General features: G+C 41.8%; 1 protein-coding gene across 2 annotated transcripts in view; it reads right to left on the reverse strand.

Moving 5' to 3' along the window:
- rabep1 (rabaptin, RAB GTPase binding effector protein 1) overlaps positions 1–24,445 on the reverse strand; it is a 133,835-nt gene that overhangs the window by 10,793 nt on the left and 98,597 nt on the right. For both annotated transcript variants that reach the window (XM_078548736.1, XM_078548735.1), the window contains exons 11-16: positions 21,567–21,683; positions 19,022–19,120; positions 17,997–18,137; positions 16,434–16,623; positions 2,698–2,753; positions 1,485–1,583 (exon numbers count right to left, since the gene is read on the reverse strand). In XM_078548736.1, the coding sequence (XP_078404862.1) occupies positions 1,485–1,583; positions 2,698–2,753; positions 16,434–16,623; positions 17,997–18,137; positions 19,022–19,120; positions 21,567–21,683 (702 nt within the window). The remainder of the gene's footprint in view (positions 1–1,484; positions 1,584–2,697; positions 2,754–16,433; positions 16,624–17,996; positions 18,138–19,021; positions 19,121–21,566; positions 21,684–24,445) is intronic.

Consider the following 24,445-nt stretch of genomic DNA (forward strand, 5'->3'; position numbering starts at 1 on the left):
AAAGGACAAAGCAGCTCACTTGACTGGCACCCCATCCACCACCTTAAACATTCACTCCCTCCACCACCGACACACAGTAGCAGCAGTGTACACTATATACAAAATGCACTACAGCAACTCACCAAGGTTCCTTGACAGCACCTTCCAAATCTGTGAACTCTACCATCTAGAAGGACAAGGGCAGCAGATAGATGGGAACACCACCACCTGGAAGCTCCCCTCCAAGTCACTCAACATCCTGACTTAGAAATATATCACTGTTCCTTCACTGTCTCTGGGTCATAATCCTGGCACTCCCTCCCTAACAGCACTGTGGGTGTACCTACACCACATGGGCTGCAGCAGCTCAATAAGGCAGCTCACCACCACCTTCTCAAGGGCAATTAAGGATAGGCAACAAATGTTGGCCTAGCCAGTGACCACTTCCCATGAAAGAATAAAAAACAAATTCTTAAATAGCAACATTTTCAGTCTGGTGTAGCATGTTTGAACGTAAGGATTAAACCTGCACTCTCAACTATTTCCAATCATGAGTTGGATTTAACAATCCTGGTAAGTAAGGAATGGCAGCCTATTTCAGAGCATGTTACTGAATTGAGCAGCAAACTGGTAGGAATCAATTCACCATCATTATTCAGGCAGCCAGAGGCTGGTCCAATTCCATAAGCAATAGAATGTTCCAGTGTACTACACCAAAGAGTTAAATGAAGGATTGTACTTAAGACTAAAATGGATCTAGCTAGTTAATGCAAAGCTTCATTATGAATTAACCTTGTCTACCTGCTAATTGCAAAGACTTTAGAAAGGACGGAGAGGCTAGTTTCAGCAGATTACCAGACAGTATCATTTAAAGTGGCAACTGAATTTTACACTGAGCATGGGAGCTGGAATCTATCTGGCCAGGACACCATGAAGAACTCTGCTACACTTCTTCAAATAGTGCCATGGGGTCTTTCTGTTCATTTGATAGGGAAGACAGAGCCTCGATTTAACATCTCATCCAAAAGATAGCACCTCTGACAATGCAGCACTGACTCAGCGTTGCACTGGAATGCCAGCCTGGATTACGTGCTCTGGGATTTGGCCTGAACCAACCTGACACAGAAATGATATACTGGCAACCTTGATACTTATTCTTTCCTCGTCTTAACCACCCCAGGAGAGTTGAAGGGGATTCACAGATCATCATCAGATATTACCAGATTTGTAGGATTATATTCTTCAATTGTCTTGAAATCGAACAGATAATCAGATCTAGTCACCAAAAAAAAAATTAAAAACCTACACAGTGACGGAAGTTTTGTCTGGTATTTAGGCCATTAATGTAAAACGTGCTACGGTTAAATTTAAATCCATCTTGAACAGATTTCTGTATGTACCATATTGGCAAGGCAATCCTAAAAGAATTGTCACTCAAGAAGGAAATCTGCAGGTCAATACTAACTTTCAGATTATTTTTGAATTGGTGGAGATTTATGTCTTACCTTAGCATCCCCCTCCTTCTTCAGTTGTTCTTGCAAGCTGTTATTCACTTCTTCAAGATTCTCCAGATGCTGGATCTTCTCTTGCATTCTGCCTTCCAGCTGAAAACAAATACAGATTTTTTAATGAGCTCAAAATGTGGGATTTTAAATTTTCTCCTCTGTATTCCACCAGTAAGAACTAGTGAACGAGAAGTATAAAAATGGAATTGAAAATAAAAGCACCAACAGTATGGTCTATCTGTGGTTTAGAGTCTTTAATGAAGTTTTCCCCACTTCACACACAGCACACACCTGCTGTTCGAGATGAGACAAGGTTACGACACGCTTTGAAGAGCGCGCTGTCCCCCATGCCATCCTTTCAACTATAGACCTCTGAACAGCTGCAGATCACATTGAAGACAATAGACATTGGAGTATATGCTACTTAACTGTGGTTTGGAACTGGTGGTGCTGACAAAGCTAGCCAATCAACCAGTCATTTCTCATGAACCATTCAAACCAGTGGTAAAGTGCCACTTACACTATTTGGAGCCAGATAGGTGTGTGTGTGTATGGATCACGTGTTACCTGGCTCTGTCTCTATGTTGTACATAAACAGTCACAATATGAATTCAAGTCATTTGCCAAAGTCAAAATGTTTCAAAATACACTAATGAGCTGAGAAATTCCTGGTTTCAGGAGGTGGTCTGCAGCCCATCTAGCCCACCTATCCACAGTGTTCCTTCGGTACATTTCGAATAACGCTGAATCCCTTTTGTGGACTAAAATCTGCCTCGCTTCTTCCTGAAACCTGTTAAGGCTTCCTGTTCTGCCATCTATGTCAGCAATGCGTTCCAACACTGACCATCCTTTTTAGTGAAATAAAGAAGTTCCTCTTGCATTTCCAATTTTATAATTTGTTAATTTAACTACTCGCATTTAAGTTCTGTACACCACATAAAAGCTTACTTGGATCAATTTAGTCCAAACCTTTCTTGAGGTTAGTAGCTTATACCCTCAGCCTCCCGCTGGGCAACACAGCACAGGGTGAGCTGTTTGTTCAGTAAGGACCCCTCAGCTACTGTTCCATGGACAGGGCACAGGCTCACAGTGAGTAAAGATCAACAAAAGCAGCTTTTCTAATTCCAAGACCATTTCACGGAGAAGCATTCACATGACAGTTACCAGCCTGAACTCAGCAACAAAGAAACATCAAACAGAGATAATCTCTCACCTGATCTTTATCTGCTTTCACTCTTTCCAATTCAGTTTTTAAACTGGAGTAAGATGCTGAAAGACAAAAGAGTAAGGGATCATCGGTTAATCCAAAATCTTTGTAAAGAATGGCAGGTTTACTGTGAATGTTGCACAGCAGCAAACATGTTAAGCTAAGCAGTGTGTGAACATGATGGATAAAAAATATAATAGTGCAAGTGTTACAAACAGAGCTGGTCCATCATCAGATTTCGTTTCAACCCATCCTCAGGCTGAGGGCAAAACCTGAAAGACTGAGCGTTTTATTCTCTTTGCAGATGCTGATGGAGCTGCTGTGAATCACCAGTGCACGTTTTTAATTTAGATTTCCAGCATTTGGAAATTCTTATTTAATTCATCTAATTCCTTATTATTTTGACCAAATTAAATACAGAATGATTGAGGTTGCAATGCCTGGGTTGAGATTTTAGGGCAGGGTGCGTGTTGAGGGAAGGTCAGCTTGCAGACAGCAGCTGAGCTGGGTTTGACCAGAAGCGGGTGGAGTTGGCGAATGGCAACTGATTCCAGTCCAAAGGTCAAGTCGGGAGCAGCAAACACTCTTGGACCCAACCCGGAAGATCCTGGCAGTGGTGGGGGCAGCCCTTCAAAACCCTCTTGGTGAACCTCAACATGGCTGGGGGTGGGGGAAGTGGGTGACACCCCCCAAAACCCGGCCTCCACCTCTACTTGCAGACATTTACAATTAGGTTTTTAAAATAATAAACATATCAGCAGATTGGGGTAGGAAGTGTATTTACATTCATCTTAAATCCTTTCCTCCTTTGTTGACAAGTTAATTTTGACTTCAAGTTATTTGAAAGCAGGCCCCTAAGCTCTCTGCTGCCTTCAGGGATTGTACAGGAGGGCCACAGTCAATGTTCCCTCCTGACTAGGCGGTGCCTGCTTTCTGCTTACCATTTCCTACAAAGACGTTGGAAACTCTTTGCATTATTCAGCTGGTTGATAACTTGGTGTTTAGGGAATTGCATTCTTTCACTCCTGAGGCTGAGCACTGTACTCCAAGAATAAAGAATTGGTGCTTTATATCAGTTAACTACTGGTATAGGAGAATGGAAGACATGGCGAGGGAGATGATGGCGCAATGGTATCGTCGCTGGACTAGTAATCCAGAGACCCAGGGTAATGCTCTGGGGATCCAGGTTCAAATCCTGTGGTGATTAAAAGACCATGAAACCATTGTGGAAATCAAATCTGCCGTCATGTCTACATGTGACTCCAGACGTGGTTGACTCTTGAGCAAGGGCTATTAGGACAATAAATGGCAGGGGGTGGCAATAAATGCTGGCTTAGCCAACGATGCCTGCATCCCATGAATGAGTAAAACAAAATGAGCTAATTAAAGCCCAAGTACTTTAATTGACTCTCACATTGACACAAAAAGTACTGGATAGGATGGGCACTTTTCAAATAAGAATTTAAGCTTTGTCTGCCTGTTCAGGTGTATGTTGAAGGTCCCTTTTGAAGACAAATAGTGTGTGTTTCTAGTGCGACAGCCATTATTCCTCCCATAACCGCCACAGGAACAGATTCACTGCTTTATTCATTGTGTTTGCTGCTTGTAGGTCCTGCAATGCCAAAATAGCAGCTGCATTTTGCTACACAACAATAATGGTGCTTCAAAAATAATTAGTTGTCTGCAAATTGTTTCCGTGAACATAAGCTACTTTCTTTACTTGCATCAAACATAATCTTAATTCTCACTCACTACAGGGGAAAAGGGAATATACTGGCAACAGAGCCAGAGAGGTAGCTTTATACAGGAAAGAGAATTTAGAAAGTAATGAGGCTGAATTGTGTTTGGGCTAAACACAAAATAAAACAGTTTAGATTGAATGAACACACATACAAAGCACAGGGTTAACAACGAGTCTGCTTCAGATCATCAAGGCAGCATTAGGGTGAGAATAACATTATCTGAGGAGAATATCTGAGGGGGGTGGGAAAGCAGGGGGTAACATCAGCAAGGAAAAAACAAAGTGCACAAAGAAATGGGAGAGACAGATAGGACTAGAGTATGAAGTGGTAAGGTATTAGGTGGGGTCAGAGTAAGGTGGAATGCAAAAGGGCCTAAATTTGCTCTGGTAAAGGGCATCATTGAGTCTCCCTCCTAGACCCATGATAGGGTCCCCCTTGTCCTCACTTATCACCCCACCAGCCTCCACATTCAAAGGATCATCCTCCGCCATTTCCGCCTACTTCAGCATGATGCCACCACTAAACACATCTTCCCTTCACCCCCCCTGGCGACATTCCACAGGGATCATTCCCTCCAGGACACACTGGTCCACTCCTCCATCACCCCCTACACCTCAACCCCCTCCCACGGCACCTTCCCATGCAACCGCAGAAGGTGCAATACCTGCCCCTTTACTTCCCCCCTCCTCACCGTCCAAGGGCCCAAACATTCCTTTCAAGTGAAGCAGCATTTCACTTGCACTTCCCTCAATTTAGTCTACTGCATTCGTTGCTCCCAATGCGGTTTCCTCTACATTGGAGAGACCAAACGCAGACTGGGTGACCGCTTTGCAGAACACCTTCGGTCTGTCCGCAAGCATTACCCAGACCTCCCTGTCGCTTGTCATTTCAACACTCCACCCTGCTCTCTTGCGCACATGTCTGTCCTTGGCCTGCTGCAATTGTTCCAGTGAAGCTCAACGCAAACTGGAGGAACAGCACCTCATCTTCCGACTAGGCACTTTACAGCCTTCTGGACTGAATATTGAGTTCAACAACTTTAGATCATGAACTCTCTCCTCCATCCCCACCCCCTTTCTGATCCCCTCCTTTTCCAATAATTTATATAGATTTTTCTTTTCCCACCTATTTCCATTATTTTTAAATGTATTTCCATCCATTGTTTTATCTCTAACTTTTAGCCTATTTCGATCTCTTCCCCCCACCCTGCCCCCACTAGGGCTATCTGTACCTTGTTCGTCCTGCTTTCTACCCTTAATGTCACCTATTAGCACATTTCTTAGCTAATATCACCACCGTCAACACCTCTTTGCCCTTTTGTCTATGACATCTTTTGGCAATCTCCACCTATCACTGGCCCTCTATCCAGCTCTACCTGTCCCACCCCCCCTTAAACCAGCTTATATTTCACCTCTCTTCTATTTTTCCTTAGTTCTGTTGAAGAGTCATATGGGCTTGAAACGTTAACTGTATTCCTCTCCGCAGATGCTATCAAACCTGCTGAGTTTTTCCAGGTATTTTTACTTTTGTTTTGTGATAAAAATGGTGAGGACTGGCTGCCTAATATTCAAGGATACAGGGTATTCAGAAAAGATGGGGAAGGGTGGCAATACTGACTAGGGAAGAGGCTGTAATGTCAAAAAGAGAGGATGGGAGGGAGAGAGAGAGAGAGGCAAATCTGCAGGGATATCACAGAGCTGTTCAAGAATTATAGGGCGGTGATATTGCGGGAATTTAATTACCCAAATATCAACTGGGATAATGTTAAAGGGAAAGGACGGGAGGAATTTCTGAAATGTGTTCAGAAGAATTTCCTTGATCAGCATGTTCTCGGCCCAACTAGAGAGGAGGCATTGCTGGATCTGGTACTGGGAAATGGGGTGGGCCAAGTAGACCAAGTGTCTTTGGGGAACAAAAACAAAAAGCTAAAAGCTACTGCGGATGCTGGAAATCCAAAACAAAAACAGAATTACCTGGAAAAACTCAGCAGGTCTGGCAGCATCGGCGGAGAAGAAATTCTAAAATTCTAAGAAGTTCTAAAACCTTGTTAGTCTGTCCACCCCACCCCCACTAGAGCTGTACTTTGAATATCCTGTCTTCCATTCTTAATTGGCACTTTTCTTAGACAAATATCACCACCTTCAACACCTCTTTGACCCTTTTGTCTGTGACATCTTTTGATTATCTGCTCCTATCACTGCTTATCTCCACAATCACCACACCCTCAACGTCTCTCTCCTCCCCCCCCCCCCCCAACCTTAAACCAGTTTATATTTCTCCCTTCTCCTAACTATGCTTCAGTTCTGCCGAAGGGCCATGAAGGCTCGAAACGTTAACTGATTTCTTCTCCGCCGATGCTGCCAGACCTGCTGAGTTTTTCCAGGTAATTCTGTTTTTGTCTTTGGGGAACACTTGGGTAAGAGTGATCATCGTATCATGAGGTTTAGATTAATAATGGAGAAGAGCAAGGAATGATATAAAGTAGAATGTCTACATTGGAAGAAGGCTAATTTCAACAGGATGGGAGGAAATCTAGCTAGGGTAAAATGTAACCAAGACTGACAGGAAAAACTGTAATGGAACAATCTTTAAGGAAGAGATGCTTCAAGTACAAGTTAGGTACATTCTAACAAGAGGGAAAGGCAGGGAAACCAAAGTCAGGGCTCCTTGGATGTTAAGGGAAATAGAGGTTATGATTATACAAAAAAAGAGAGGGGTATAGTGCATGTCAAGTAAATTCTTCAAACAAGAGGCAGGTCAAATACAATAAGTTGAGAGGGGGTGCGAAGAGGGAAATAAGGCTGGCAAAGAGAGAACATGAGAATAGAACGGAAGTTAACATAAAAAGGAACGTAAAATCTTCTACCAGCATGTAGATAGTAAGCGGGTGGTAAGAGATGGCATGGCTCCAATTAGGGACAAGACAAGGCTAGAATACTTAATGAGTGCTTTGTATCGGTGTTTACCAAGGAATAGAAATCTGACAAAAATATCAGTAGATGCAGCCGGAGATGGCAGAGGCAATGGATGGGGTGAAAATTGATAACAGGAGGTACTGAAAAGGCTGGCTATGCTTAGAGTGGATAAGGCACCAGGTTTGGATGGCTTGTATCCCAGGTTGCTAAAGGAGGTGAGGTGGGGTGGGGGGGAGTGGTGGAGATAATGGAAGGCCTTCCATCTTCCTAGGATATGGGGAGGTTTCAGTAGATTGGAGAGTGATAAAAGTGACACCTTTATTCGAAAAAGGGTTTAGGACATTTCTTGTAACTACAGACCACTTAGTTTAACATCAGTGGTGGTATAGTTTTAGGGCAAAAAAAAATCAACAGGCACTTGGAGAGGTTTGAGTTAATGAACAATAGAGAGGGAAAGCTAGGACAAACAAAGCCAGTGCTCCCTGGATGACAAAAGAGGCAGACTAAGATGAAACAGAAAAAGGGTGCGTATGACAGATGTCAGGTTGATAATACAAGAGAGAGCCAGGTTGAAAATTAAGTTCAGAGGGGAAGTGAAAAACAAAATAAGAGCAGCAAAGAGAGTATGAAAAGAGACTGACAGCTAACATAAAAGGGAATCCAACAGTCTTCTATAGGCACATGTATAGTAAAAGTGCTGTAAGAAGAAGAGTGAGGCTGATTAGGGACCAAAAGGGGATTTACACATGGAGGTAGTGGTTTTACATGAATATTTTGTACCTGTCTTTATCAAGGAAGAAAAGAAAGAAACAGAGTTAATGTTTCAGGTCAATAATCTGATGATAGGTCATCAACCCAAAACGTTAACCCTGCTTCTCTTTCCACGAATGCTGCCAGGCCTGTGGAGTACTTCCCTCGTTTTCTGTTTTTTCATCAAATATTCCAGTGGACTGAAATATCAGGTGACAAAATTGCCCTTGAGAAGGTGAAGGTGGGCCTGCTTCTTAAACTTTTGCTGTCCTTGTGGTGAAAGGTGTTCCCACAGTGCTGTTAGGAAGGGAGTTCCAGGATTTTCACCCAATGACAGTGAAGGTACATATCAGGTAGTCAGGATGGTGTGTGACTTGGAGGGGAACTTGCAGGTGGTGCTGTTTCTATAAGTTTCATCTTTGTCCTTCTAGGTGCTGAAGGTTGTTGGGTTTGGAAGGTGCAGTCGAAGGAGTCTTGGTGAGTTGCTACAATGCATCTTTGTAGATGATGCACACTGCTGCCATTGTGGAGAGAGTGGATGGTTAAGCATATTGGGCAAAGCAAATGAACTGAAGACAAGCAAATGTCCCAGACCAGACAACATATATTTATACATATCCTGGAATATCAAAGGAGAGCAGGCAAGAAATGAGGAGGAAAATGATCATAGTCATAGAGCAGTGATGGGACACTGATATGGAAATGAATTAACTATGTATTCAGCCCTTGTGACATGACAAGCTTGATTCTATGCAAAATCTGTTCAATGTATGGGAAGTGTCTCAGACTCCAATTTAAGCTAAATATTGTACAAAACAGGGCTCAACAGGTTTAGGAAAAACATCAGAAATATTTGAAACTGTTAGCACTATATGCCGTTCACCTTTTTTTAAAAAAAACAGTTGATACTGAACAGCTGCTGTTTGCTCTGACTCATCACTGAGCCACATGACCACACTGACAGGTGTTAGGTGGCAGGTAACTAATACCAGGTACATCAAAAAGATACCTGGAATTCAGGGTCTGAACAGTTTCAATTTTCTGATCCCTTTTGATTTCCAGCTCATTTAATTCCATGCTGATACTCCGACTTTGCACAAAGGATTTGAGATCAATAGGGTTCCATAACCACCAGTTATTTCATACCCTGAACATTACAAGCATGCAAGGTATACAATACATGGGAGCAAAGTAGGAATTAGTCATTTGGTACAGAACTTGAGTATTGCTGAAAAAAAGACATTTTGAAGCTTTTCAGCTTGCACTCATCAGGACAATCAGACAATCACAAGAATGCCAATATAAAAACAGAAAATGCTGGAAAAACCCAGCGGGTCTGACAGCATCTGTGGAGAGAGAAACAGAGTTAATATTTTGAGTCCGTATGACTCTTCTTCACAGCTAAAGATAAGTAGAAATGCAGAGTAGAAATGTAGATTTTTACTTCTCTATAGCTCTGAAGAATTCGTATGGACTTGAAACGTTAACTGTTTCTCTCTCCACAGATGCTGTCAGACCTGCTGGGTTTTTCCAGCATTTTCTGTTTTTATTTCAGATTTCTAGCGTCCGCAGTATTTTGCTTTCACACAAGAATACCAATGTCAGGGGAAGCAACTTTATACTATATGAGAAGAGAGTGCTAATTGGTTCACAAGTGGACTCCGATTGGTAGAGGCGTCATCATGGAGAATGCAATGGTTAATGGTGACTGACAGTTAACTGCCAAGCATTGTTTGAAATTTAAACCAGGCAGCTGGACTCTGATAGGGCAAGGAATTGCCCTGAGGAATTAATCAGACAATGTCTCTCAATTATTTTGTTTAGCTGAAACAGGCACGATATGTGTACATGTTCTTTCTGTTTGCAAAGAACAGAGCCCTGTGTATTAATATATATAGCTTCCAATACGCGCAAATGTGCCACACTGCGCGCCTGACTGACCAACTTAAATTGGTTGTCAGTGTAATTTTTAGTGCACTGAGTTATTTAGTAAATGTTGTCCAACCGTGGAATAACATCTAATGTCAGACATTGGACTTGGATAGCATTGAATGGAGGCCCACAGCAGCCAATGCTTGCACTTCTGACATTATCAGTTACATAAATGATCTAACAAAAGAAGTGGTAAAAACACAAGATGCAACTAAGGAAATGGATCAAATGTGACAAATGTGAAATGAAGTTTAATACTAAAGTACTGCGTTTTAGTTGGAAAAACATGCAACACAAGTAAAATTATCAGGAAACTTAGTGGCAGTAAATTGGACAGTGTTTGGTAAACGAATAGATAACAAGGTATCTGTGTTTCATGTGTTTCAAAATGCTGTGGAGACAAACCGTTTTGTATTAGAGATTCTAACAGCAGCAATGAGGTGACTATTTAGTAAATCTATTTTTGGTTCTTTGAGTAAGGCTGCTGGATCCTTAATATCCACTGAACAGTGGAACAGATTTAATGTCTCATCCGAAGGATGGCGCCCCCAACGATACAGCACTCCCTCAGTGCTGCACTAGATGTCAGCCTAATTAGTCCAACTAGATTAGTGGGACTAATGTTTGGGAACCAGAGGGTGTTGGTTGTTGTTAGAGATCAGCATTTTAAGATGACACACGCAGTCAGTCAATGTAGAGCTGATAGGTCAGCTGATTTCCTGCGTTCTTATCTTGGTGTTTTATTTTTTTAATAACAGGAACAGGACTTACTAAGCTTGCATACTAACATAAAACACGCACTTCCCATTGTGGTGCCTTATGTGAAAGTGAGGTTGCTGATGAGAGGGAGTGTGTGTATGCTGAAGCACTTAATGCACCAGTTGTAGTGAGCACTTTCTAAAAAATTCAATCATGTGATGTGGGCGTCGCTGGCTAGGCCAGCATTTATTGCCCACCTCTAATTGCCCTTGTTCAGAGGGCATTTAAGAGTCAACCACATTGTGGTGGGTCAGGAGTCACATGTAGGCCAGACCAGGTAAGGATAGTAGATTTCCTTCCCTAAAGGACTTAAGTGAACCAGATGGGTTTTTATAATAATCAGCCCCAAGTTTTACAATTTGGGGCTGGTCTTGGTGGGAAGGAGACAGCAGTGATAAACCTGTAGTAATAATCAGGCTTGGGATAGAATACAGTCAAGCCCAGCCCAAGAAGGGAGCTGAGCAGAGGCCACAGTATGTAAAATGTTCAATACAGAGATTTAACTGAGAGGAAAATGGGCAACAATCATGACAGTCAGAAAGAGGTTAAAATGGTTCACATCCAACCACCTAATTGGGTCCATGCTAATCATGTGACTGAATGAGCCAGATTGATACAGGTTCATTACAACTGGACAAAAGATCAAGTGGACACAAAACCTTTAGCATTAATTGGTTAGTTTAGTGAGATGCCACAATTTCTGTGTTACAGGATTTGATCTAAGATGGTTTTAAGAACTTTTAAATCAACGTTTAACAACAACTGGGTCAAAATCCTGGAATTCCGTTCCTAACAGCACTGTGGGTATTCCTACACCATGCGGTTCAAGAAGGCAGCTCACCACCACCTTCTCAAGGGCAATTAGGGATGGGCAATAAATGCTGGCCTAGTCAGCGATGCTCACATCCTGCGAAAGAATAAGGAAAACTGCCTTGGCAAATCACATTAGTTCCAAAAAATGTTAATATGAATTAGTGATGGTAGTCACCTGTCTGAAACTTACATTGCTTTGCTTTAAGTCACTGGTATCATGATGCAGTAGCGCAGAGACTAACCATTCAAATCCAGATGCCTCTGCAAACTTAGCTCCATACCAGAAAAACAGGATGTACTGTTCCTGGTAAGTAAATGGCAGAACTCCCAGCATTATGTAAACCGTAGCCGCTTGACCTTGAAATGAATTCAATGCCATTTCGCTGGTAATCAATGGCCATGGGTTATATTTTACTCCCTATTCATGCATCATTTTGAGCTGAGGGGAAACACTGCAAATGTGTTCCCCAGTGCTTTTCAAACCTGAAACCAACTGTCAGAAACTACAAAAGGACTTGGGAGGTGCTTGACCTACAGTTCGCGACCTCTTAAAGGCAACATGACCAGCATTGTGTGATGGAAACTGTAGGCATACATCACCAGGGCATGCAAGCACTCATTAATCACTATTCAAAAGGCAGCAGGGCTTTCATTGTTAGATGGCCTTGGAACACTAACTGTTTATACAGTTTATTTCACTGCTTTATCATGGGTAGAAACATCTAATCCTATCAGTTCAAAAAGAAACCTGAAAATAAACCACTGCTGAGTAAAAAAAGAACTACCTAGTAGGATAATGAGGAGATCAAGACAAGTAATTGTGTTGGGTGAGTCAATTTTTTAAACTTATGTTCCACCATTAGTCAGTAAGGTATTCAATTTTAATCTCAACATTAGTTTAATAGCAAATATCATATATTGTGCATCATGCATTTTGTTATGACTAGGAAGGGACAAGATACCACCAACGTTGAAAAAGAATAAAGAATAAAATAGTGATTAACTAATGACAAAGCTTACGGTTCAAAACCCTAAAGATTTCAGGAAGAAGATACAACTGAACACAACTGGAGAAGAACAAGTTAGTGTGAAAGAGGTGAAGAGACTGGACTTCCATCCCATGAAGACTTGGAGAGAATGAGCTTGTAGGATGGTGTGTTTGAAGTTTAGAATGAATGAGAAGTTCAGTGAAACACTTAACATTGTATCAATGAGAGAGAAAGACAAGAGAGATGATAATGTAAGAAAGGTTGAAGGCTAGAGGCACTGGCTATTTGGCACACATTTAATGTCCAAAGAGGTTTTTTCCTGGTCTTTTAATCCACCTTTTGCTCTTTGAGTATTATGGTTTATAATGAAAATGACAATAGCACTGAGAGCTTCACAAGTTTTGCACACTGTATCATGACCTGTTAACTATTATTAGTTAACCAGCTAAGCAAATCTCTAGCAGGCAAAGTAAGCTGAGAGATAAAGTGAAAGGCAGCATTCACAGGCTTCATACCTTCCAAGATGTCTAGAAGTTGAGAGAGTCAACAATAGGAACAGATACAGGAAAGATATTAGAGACAAAAACACAACACAAAATAACAGATTACGTATTTCAAAAGATTGTATTTGCTTCTTCAAGGTTCCTCTTAATATTTAATCCATTTCCTATGGAAATGATGTAGAACAGATTCTTACTCTTGCCTTTATTAGAGTTCTTTATTTGTAACATTCCACTCGATTTTTAGCTGCAGAACCTGTGTACGTTTGGCTAAAGTCAATGGAATCAATCACCTCTTCAGGCCTCAAGTCAGCATTTCACATACTGTTCCTGTTCCCCTTCCCACCACGCCCCCCATCTGCATCACTCCCGAAAATATTATAACCAGAGATAGTAAATTCCCAGGCCTGTTAATAGTTAATAATGCTTCGAACTCTTATTGTTTTCAATAGTGGCCTCCAGTACCATGACCCACCAATGGGATACTGGAGTGCAACAGCTTCTGTTCACCTTGCACTAGTGCCTTTTAGAAGTTGCCCTTTATCAGACATGCCAAATTGTTAAAGCACAAGAAAATTCAGGTACCTTTAACTCTCTGAAAAACACTCTCCGCATCAAACATGGCAAAATTCACAGAACACAAAAGTTGTACTGTTTTTTGTTTTAAAGAGGGGGCTGACTCAGTACAAAACAGTTGTGGTTTCAATATGCTGGACCCAAATGTGCAAATCAAAACAGACACACCAACTCAGGCTGGGCCATTCACTTGTTACTCCTGTTGACCAGTGCTGCTAACTGCAGGCAGACTTTTCACTTTACAGCATTACATACAATTAACCAACCCCCTTTGGTTCTGATTCTTCAGCAACAGATCACGTTAGATGGCACAGGCTGAGTAAGCAAAGGTCACTCCATCACCTGATTTATCCCATGGCGTGGTAATGTTACATCACTAACCCACATCTTGAGAAAAGACATCATGTAGCAATAGATTCAAAATGACCATTTGCAACACGTGATCATAGGCTCAGATTAACTCAATGAGTCAAACTGAAATCCCCAAAACTGAAGTCAATCACCTTTGTAAACCTGCTCCTGGTAAGTGAACATAAAAGGGGCCTACTTCTAACAGTCTGTCAAAGGAAATGTACATTTCATATAATACATATTTATATATTATAACAATAATAACATGTTACTGGACTAGTTATCGAGAGGCCTTGAGTAATGATCTAGAGATAGGAGTTAAAAATCTCACCGCAACTGCTGTGCAATTTAAATTCAGTTAATTTGGAATTAAAATGGTAGTATCAGTAATAGTGACCATGGGACTGCCAGAATGTCATAAAAACTCATCATCAGGTTCATTAATGCCCTTTAGGGAAGGAAATCTGTTGTGCTTATCCAATCTGGCCTATTTATGACTCCAGGCCCAAAGCCGTGTGGTTAACTTTTCATGCCCCTTACAGTCAGAAACAGGGGAATTTAGAATGGGGAACAAAGAAATGGCTGACCAACTAAGTACATACGTTGGTTCTGTCTTCACAAAGGAGGACACTAATAATATACCAGAAATGTTGGGGAACACAGGGTTTATTGAGAGGGAGGAACTGAAAGAAATCAGTATTAGTAGGGAAATGGTGTTGGGGAAATTGATGGGATTGAAGGTTGATATATCCCTGGGGCTTAATAATCTCCATCCCAGAGTACTTAAGGAAATGGCCCTAGAAATAGTGGATGCATTGGTGGTCATCTTCCGAGATTCTATAGACTCTGGAACAGATCCTACAGATTGGAGGGTAGCTAATGTAACCTCACTATTTAAAAAGGGAGGCAGAGAGAAAACGGAATTATAGACCAGTCAGCCTGACGTCGGTAGTAGGGAAAATTCTAGAGTCCATTATAAAAGATTTAATAGCTGAGCACGTGGAAAATAGTGGCAGAATCGGACAGAGTCAGCATGGATTTACGAAAGGGAAATCATGCTTGACAAATCTACTGGAATTTTTCGAGGATGTAACTAGTAGAGTTGATGAGGGGGAGCCACTGGATGTGGTTTATTTGGGCTTTCAGAAGGCTTTCGACAAAGTCCCACATAAGAGATTGGCGTGTAAAATTAAAGTGCATGGGATTGGGGGTAGTGTATTGAGATGGATAGAAAACTAGTTGGCAGACAGAAAACAAAGAGTAGGAATAAACGGGTCTTTTTCCAAATGGCAGGCAGTGACTAGTGGGGTACCGCAGGGATCGGTGCTGGGACCCCAGTTATTCACAATATATATTAATGATATAGATGAGGAAATTAAATGTAATATCTCCAAATCTGCAGATGATACAAAGCTGGGTGGGAGGGTGAGCTGTGAGGAGGATGCAGAGATGCTTCAGTGTGATTTTGACAAGCTGAGTGAGTGGGCAAATGCATGGCAGATGCAGTATAATGTGGATAAATGTGAGGTTATCCAGTTTGGTAGCAAAAACAGGAAGGCAGATTATCTGAATGGCTATAAATTGAGAGACGGGAATGTGCAACGAGACCTGGGTGTCCTCGTACACCAGTCGCTGAAGGTGCAGCAGGCGGTAAAAAAGGCAAATGGTATGTTGGCCTTCATAGCTAGAGGATTTGAGTACAAGAACAGGGATGTCTTGCTGCAATTGTACAGGGCCTTGGTGAGACCACACCTGAAATATCGTGCGCAGTTTTGGTCTCCTTATGAGGAAGGATGTATTTGCTATAGAGGGAGTGCAGCGAAGGTTTACCCGGCTGATTCATGGGATGGCGGGACTGACATATGAGGAGAGATTGAGTCGATTAGGATTATATTTGCTGGAGTTCAGAAGAATGAGGGGGGATCTCATAGAAACCTATAAAATTCTAACAGGACTAGACAGGGTAGATGCAGAAAAGATGTTCCCGATGGTGGGGGAGTCCAGAACCAGGGGTCACAGTCTGAGGATATGGAGTAGGCCACTTAGGACAGAGATGAGAAGAAATTTCTTCACCCAGAGAGTGGTGAGCCTGTGGAATTCGTTACCACAGAAAGTAGTTGAGACCAAAACATTGTATGCTTTCAAGAAGGAGTTAGATATAGCTCTTGTGGCGAAAGGGATCAAAGGGTATGGGGAGAAAGCGGGAGCAGGCTATTGAGTTGGATGATCAGCCATGATCGTAATGAATGGCAGAGCAGGCTCGAAGGGCCAAATGGCCTACTCCTGCTCCTAGTTTCTAGTTTACAATGGACATAAAAGTTCTGTCTACAAAATATGGATCCCCCCAGATAATAGGTACTGCAAACATGGAGTGCTTTTAGTGATGCACAGCACATTTTCTTTCTTCTCACTTACCAATCTCCTCTTTACAATGATCTATTTCCAGCTGTAGCGTTTCTTCAATGTTCTCCTTCAGACACTGTTCTGCCTGAATCTGCTCCTTCAGGAAAAGGATTTCTGCCTTTAGTTTCTCCTCTAGGTGATCAGCTGCTGTTCGAACACTGATTATATTTTCACGATACTTCTGCACTAATTCATGCAATTCCTGAAATAAAGCAGCAAATATCATTCAAGCAGTGCAGCATTTACTGTCATATCCTATAAGCAAAGCACATGTGGCTGAGAAGGCAGTCAGCCCCCACTCAGAGTTGGCCGCTATTTCATATGCCAAGCACCTTGAAGACAACTTTATCTCCTTTTGCCTGCTGCTGCTCCACAGCAGCACATGCAAGGCTGGAAGCTTGGATAGCTGAAGGAATTCAAACCTCTGCAGCATCCAGTTCCCTCAGTCTGTATGCTGCAACACAAACCAGGGAGGAAACAGTTAGGTGTTTTACCTTAAGGTGATTGGTAAAAGAATCAAAGGGGTGATGAACACAGTGAGTTTATTAACATAGTGAGTTGGGATGCCTGTCAGGGTGGTGGAAGAGGATTCAATAGTAGCTTTCAATAAGAACTGCATATATTCTTGAAGGGAAAAAAAACTACAAGGGAAGGAGCAGAGGAGTGGGACTAATTGGATAGCTCTTCCAAAGAGCCAGCACTGAAATGATAGGCTGAATGGCCTCCTTTTGAACTGTACGATCCCCTCAAAAAGATCAACATTTAAAAAAAAAACAAGAAAGCGAGTCATCGAGATGTATTTTCATGCAGTTCCTTGATACTTACTCAGTGCTATTGACAGAGCTTTAGGAGCGTCCAAAATGCCAGCTCAGTCACAGAACAGGGAGGACAGAAACTACAGGTGCCACAGGCTAAGCAACAGGGGGAACACTGCATTCCTGCTTAAAACCAGAGTTGTGAGAAAGGGAATACCAGAAAGCAACTGGACTAGTAACCGAGTGGATAACCAGGTGCAAAGAGATCAGTCCTCCGCAATTTCAGTTACTAGCAGAAGCACAGCAATTTGTTGCACCAATTGACAGAGTTCGTTTTACAAGCTACCAATGATAACAGAACCTTCAAAGACTACAGTAGATAAAAGGGACTTCATTAGATTTGGTGGATGTGGCAAAAAACAGTTGCACCATAAATATTGGGTAAGCTGCACCATGCCATCATTAACCTGCCAGGGGCCTCTTGCCTGGCAGCCCAGGGCCTGCCGACCACCAACCACCCTCGCCTGGCAACCCTGGGGCCACCTGCCACACCCCTCCCTTGCCTGGCAGCCCAGGGGCCTCCTGCATTGGCCCCCATCATCTGGCAGCCCAGGGGCCTCCCCCGACGTGGCAGCCCAGACTGCAGCTGACAATACATTGAATGGATAGGGTAGCTGAAATAAAAGCTCTTCAAATTAGGTCTTGCAGCCTGGCATTCCTGCTAAACCAATTTCCCCCAGAACCAAGTAGCTCAATCCATGTCTCACAATATCATCAATCAGTCAATGGGTTGACTCTTGTGATTTACAAATTCATTTACCTCCACAGTGTCTGGTGGAATGAAGTTCTCTCCTTGAAGAACAGATGAGTGTAGGCTATGCTTCCCCTGAAGACTCTCATTTTCCTTCTGCAGCCTTATCAGTTCCTCAGATACTTGTTCCCGTGAGCGTATCAGCACCGCCTTTAGGAAAGACAGACAAAATTAATAGAATCACCTACTGATCACCAGCTTTAAAGTGTTTTAAGTACTGTAAAACCCAAGACAACAACTCTTAAATAGAACCAAATTGTTTAATCTGTCTTAAACTCTTCACCCATCTCTCCCCACAATTTTTTCTCTTGCTTTTTCTTCTCCTTTGAGGCCTCCACTCCACCCAGTTGTTGCTCAGTTACCGGACATGAACCAAAGTCACATGTAGCAAGGGGTGAAATAGTTGCACAAATACCCCTCTTTAAAAAACATTCACAGATTCTAAGTTAAGGCTGTCCTGAGGTCGTTGCATATTTGATGTTAGTGGTACCCAGCATTGGACAATCATACATTCAATTTATGTTAATCTATCATCTGTACTTAAATATATAAGAAACCTGATGTAAATCTATAACTCAAAGAACATAAAAAATAGAAGTAAAAGGTGAAAACAAACATTGTACAGGCTGTGTCACTGATCTAGAAAACTGCTGAGAAATCCCAAACCGTTAAATGTTAAAATACAACTACTAGATTTGAAAAAAGATCATGCCTGCTTGTGACACCATTTTGCCAGCTCACTGCACTGTATTGAATTAGCTTGCTTTGAATTGGTTATTTAGTATAACATAAACAAATTCTGTCAGTTAGGCAATGCCCTTCCATATCCATGAGCTATAATTTGTTAAAAACAGAAGTACCTTATCAGCTAATTTGCAGAATTATAAACTATATCCAAAATACTATTCAGTCGGTACAAGAACCGTTAATCCCCAGTGAAACTACCCTTAGTCCCTGATTGTGTAACTCACTGCTCTATTGCAGTATTTATAGCTAAAACATACGAGCTTGTCCCTTGACTTGGCGCAGCATACCATTTGCTCCTGGGTGCTTCGCTTGGCTTGGGAAAACAACTGTTGCATGCTGGTGAGTAAGCTGTCAGCCTCTTGTGCTCGCTGGACCAGTCTAGTCACCTGGGAAAATAAAAATACAAGGAATGAGGTGTATAGCAGCAAGGAATACACTGCAGTAAAACAGACTATATTACTACATCTAAATCACAGATTCCATCAGCTCCCCTACTCTTTTGCAAGGAGAGGCCGCGGGACCGTATACATCTCCCCGAGAGACTGGGGCCTGGGTTCCTCATCTCATCTGAGGCATTACAGTGCTTCACTGAGGATGTGGGCCTGGAGATTTTGGGCTCTAGGAGTGGGACTCAAACTCAACCTTCTGAAAGAGTACTGCAGTGTGGAAAACACCATCGTTTGGATGAAAAATGTGCAGTGTTTCAACACTGCAACAGTGACTGCACTTTGAGGGGTGCTTCATTAGTTGTGGGGTGATTTGGGACATGCTGAGATCATGAAATGAGCTTTATGAATACACAGCCTTTAGTTTCCTCTGTTCTGGTCAAGAATCATTGACCAGACTGGTTTCTTTTCTCTTGAAAAAAAGGACGGGTGAGAATAAGGGTCTTTAAATTTAAAGAAAAATTGTTTATAGAGTGGATACAGAGAGAATATTTCTTCCTGTGGGAAAGAGCAAACTTGTGGCCATCAAGGTGGTCACCAAGAAACCCAAAGGGGAATACAGAAGAACCTTCTTTACCCAAAGAGTGCTGAGAATATGGAAGTCACTACCACAGGAAGTCGATGAAGTGAAAGAAAACAATCATATTGAGTTAATTGCATTTAATTAACGTACACCTCATTTACTGAATGCCCTAGAAATTCAGAGTTTTATTTCAAAAAATAGATGTATAGATTAATGCCTCAAAAGGCTGTCGGGATCTCCAGTTCCGAATGGAGTCCACAAGGTGCCTGAGGTTATCTAGTTTCTGTATTTCTCCAAATTTTCTGGTTTACTAGCAGGTTACTGTAAATTAGCAAAAACCTGTTTTCTGCAACTATAGCACTATTTTCCTTTGGGTAGTCTTTCAAAATTTAACACAGAGAGTCCCCGGGAGTGTGTCAGAGAAACATTTGAAAATCACTGGTTGAGGACAAGAATGGAAGTAGTGCTGCATGTTATTGCTGAGGTACAGATTATATCAGTGAAATTTAATACTTTTTTTAATAAATAGGTATTAGTAAGGTTCCACTCATGGTTGAGTGAATTTAATGAGTGGACAAAAGAACAAACTTAAATAAAAGCAAAATACTGCAGATGCTGAAGATCTGAAATGAAAACAAAGTGCTAGAAAAACTCAGCAAGTCTGGCAGACCTGAGCTTTTCCAACACTTTCTGCTTTTATTAAAGGAAAGACTTACATTTATATAGTGCCTGTCACAACCTCAGGGCACCCCTAAGTACTTTACAGCCAATGAAGTTCTCTTGAATGCCGTCACTGTTACAACGTAGGAAATGTGGCTGCCAATATTTATATAGCAAGGCCCCACAAACTGCAAAGAGATAACATAACCAATTCAACTGTTTTTGGTTGTACAGGTTCTGGCTGTGTATTTCCAGCATTTTCTGGTTTTTTTTGGTGATGTTGGTTGGAACAAATGCTGGCAGGACAAATGCTCTTCTTTGAATAATACCATGGGAGCTCTTACATCTGTCTGAGAGGTGGGGCCTCGATTTAAGGTCTCATTTGAAACACGCCAGCTCCGACAGTGCAGCATTCTCTTAGTACTGCCCTAAAGTGCCAACCTAGCTTACATCAAACATCTTGAGTGGGGTTTCGGTTAAATAAGTTAAATAGGTTAGGTTAACCTTAATAGGTTAAAATGTAAGATGATAGATAAGCAATGGCAGCCATTTAAATAGGTATTTCATAACACGCAACTGAGATAGATTCCATTGAGAAAGATAGACTCTACAAGGAGGATGAATCATCTAACAAAGTAGGTTGTACAGGTCCCATCTTCCCCCGGGGCTGGTCCCAATGCCCCAGGCATCTCAAGTCCTCCATCTCTCCAGCCACCTGTACAACCTACCTAGACTCAGCACTATGTGGCACTGCGAGTAGTTCAGAGATTACTACCTTCAAGGTCCTATCTTGATTTCTTAAATTCCTATCCTAATGGTAGGTTTTGTGCTGTTACATTCATGTTGTTTTACTGGAGGGGAATGGGGGAATGATGTTGCCACATTTGCAAACTGAATTAGTCACCTCAGTGGATCTTTGTAATTAATCTTGGGTCACTCTACACAGCTCCACTACAATGGAAGTTAGTGACATCTTGCAACAATTTTTGCTGCCACTTGTACGTTTCACTGGAATAGTTTGGTATTTGTAAAAGTGATGATCCAAGGACTAAATATCAGAACATACTCAATTATGCTGTTCAATGCTGCATAAACCTGATTTAAAAGAAACACCTACTACATAAACATAGCTTTATCAGCACACCACAAGTTCTGGATGAAACTGTATCTAATTACAAGTATTAGAAACACTATGCCAGGTACCTGGCTACTAGTGTCATCAGAGCTTTGTTTGACATAATCTTCCAGCTCCTGTTTCTCCTTCATTGTTCTTTCCAGCTGTTCATTGGCCTGGCGTAGCATCACCTGTAGCTTCTTTACCTGCAGAGATTTTAAGTAGATACACACAATATCAGAAAGAATCCAATGTAAAGAATCACTTCCAGCTCAAGAAAAATTATTTCAATTATTTTTCTACGCAGTGTCTTGTGGGGAACAGGGGGAGGTTACTGATCTAATGTTCTGTGCGTGTGTGGAGAAAGTGTGAGAGCACACGAAGGGAGAATGTGCAGGAGAGAGAATTAGACAGCTGTTAAGTGACTGATGGAGAGCGAGGAAGACAAAGTGAATGACCGAACAAGAGAAAGCTGAAAAGGTCACCATCCTAAACTTTAACTTGTCGCCACAAGCGATGACTGGCATGTGCTTCCAGCAATTTTTGTTTCACGTGAATACAAAGCTTTGCCAAGAGTTTTAAAAAGCTTTATTTTACAAATATCTTGCATGCATTATGCAGTACGTGTATGTGGTTTTGTTGGTTTGTAATATTTCGGCAAGAAACCACATTCGCATTGTACAATTAGTGATAATTTGTGCCCTTCACACTCACACAGGATTTATAATGACATATCCATTACATGGCTACCAGTATGATGTCTCCATAAGCTTGTTCTCATACTATGTTTTTATCAGTACAGTTAAGCTAGAGGAAGAAACGGAGAAAAACTCAATACTCAACTTTCAACACACAAGCCTCAGGGAGCTTGTTGCTTACATTTCCAAAAAGAAGAAATGACCACAGCAAAGCACAAGATCTCATTGGCAACACTTTAATGAGAGAAATATCAATCGACAGAATGCTGCAAAGATTAGAGCCAGCTGAAAATTACTGTAAGTCTGTCGATTTCTAGGCACAGTTTACTTTTGCTGCAAAATGTGGGATATCTGGCACATCTTCATGAAAAGTTTGTGATCTAAAAATCTCAACGATTTCCAGTTACAGAAATTGTCATTTAAAATAAAATGTGTTTTTACACCAATACACTGCACTTTATAGCATTTCTGTGTCAAAATTAACCAGCCTGTATTCATGCATCCTGTTCCAGTACCCTGTGGCTAGATCCTCAGCAATTTTCATCTTTACTTCCCTCAGCAAACTAGCATGCATGAGGACTGCCAACGCTTTGAGTACCCCCACCCCCATGTATTTTTTTTATAATTCATTTATAGGATATGGGTGGCACTGTCTAGGGCAGCATTCAATACCCATCCCTAATTGCCCTTGAGTAGGTGGTGGTGAGCCGGTTTCTTGAACCGCTGCAGTCATGTGGTGCAGGTACACTCAGCGTGCTGTTAGGGAGGGAGTTCCAGGATTTTGGCCCAGCGACAGTGAAGGAATAATGATATATTTCCAAGTCATGATGGTGAGTGGCTTGGAGGGAAACTTCCAGGTGTAGTGTTCCCAATATACAATATTGGGGTATGCAATATTGCTACTGTGTCCTCCATTACTGCTACATTGGCAGCATCCTCTTCTCTGGTGAAGACAGGTGCCAAGTACTCATTTAATACCTCAGCCATTTCCTCTGTCACCACTGGAATATCTCCTTTTTAGTCCCTAGATAGCCCTGCCCTTCTGATTACCCACTTATTATTTGGTGTTGATAAAAGACTTCTGGGTTCCCTTTTATTTATCTATTCTCATATGGTATCTTCGCCCATCATTCGTTTTCTTAGATCTCCTCTGCACTTTCTTTATTCAGTTAAAGTTAATAAAGAAACTGCAAACACTGTTTTCTCTCAAAGAAACCCCAATCACGTGTTCTATTTGCATTCTGTGGCACTGTGTAGCCTAGGCATCGTTGCAATGCCTATCTTTAAGACAGAAAGTATAACAATAAGTGTTGCTGAAAAAAGAGACATGTTGAAGCTTTTCATCTTGCACACATCAGGACACTTTGCAAGAATATCAATACAAGGGGAAAACAACAATTCATACTGTGTGAAATGAGAGTGCTGATTGGTTGGCAAGTGGACTGTGATTGGTAGAGGCGTTGCCATAGAGTATACACCAATTGATGGTGACTGACTGTTAGCTGCCAAGCATGGTTTCAAATTTAAGCCAGGCAACTTGACCCTGATTGGTCAAGACATTGCCCTAAGGAAAGAGTCAGCGAATGGCTGTCACTTATTTTGTTTAGCTGAAACAGCACAATGTGTGTACATGTTCTTTCTGTCTGCAAAGAGGAGTGGTCCTGTGTATTCATATATGTAGCTTCCTGTACACGCAAATGCGCCACACTGCGAGCCCAAGCGACAATCTTAAATTGGTTGTCAGCGTAATTCTTAGCACACTGAGGATCATTTAGTAAATGTTGTCCAATCGTGGAATCACATCTAATGTTTTGAGTTTTGCAAGCACGGGCTGGTTGGGTATGGTATGTACCCTGCCTGTTGCGAACAGCAGCTGGGACATGCTGTTTGATATGATCTGCCAGTCTTTGGGACATACGGCCTACATGCCTAGTATCAAACTAGCTCTGAAATTCAAATACCACATTACTCATTTGTGTGATAGGCAGAACGTCTCTTTGGCTTGACGGCAGCATCCTGTTAGTGGAGAATACCACTCGTGTTGCTACAGCATAGTAGCAGCGTGAAACAGCTAGCTTCACCTGTTGCTCAAATTTTGAGGTACTTTGCCCTTCCAGGGTAATCTGAGGTAGACTTTACCTGTAGCACAGTCCCTTGGTCTGTAGCCTAGTAGGTTATTGCATTTCAAATGCATTCCTAAATATTTTTTAAATGCAATGAGGGTTTCTGCCTCAACCACCTTTTCAGGCAGTGCGTTTCATCCCACCCTC

This window comes from Cetorhinus maximus, chromosome 9 (assembly GCF_964194155.1).
Source record: "Cetorhinus maximus chromosome 9, sCetMax3.hap1.1, whole genome shotgun sequence".
Classification (NCBI taxonomy): Eukaryota; Metazoa; Chordata; class Chondrichthyes; order Lamniformes; family Cetorhinidae; genus Cetorhinus; species Cetorhinus maximus.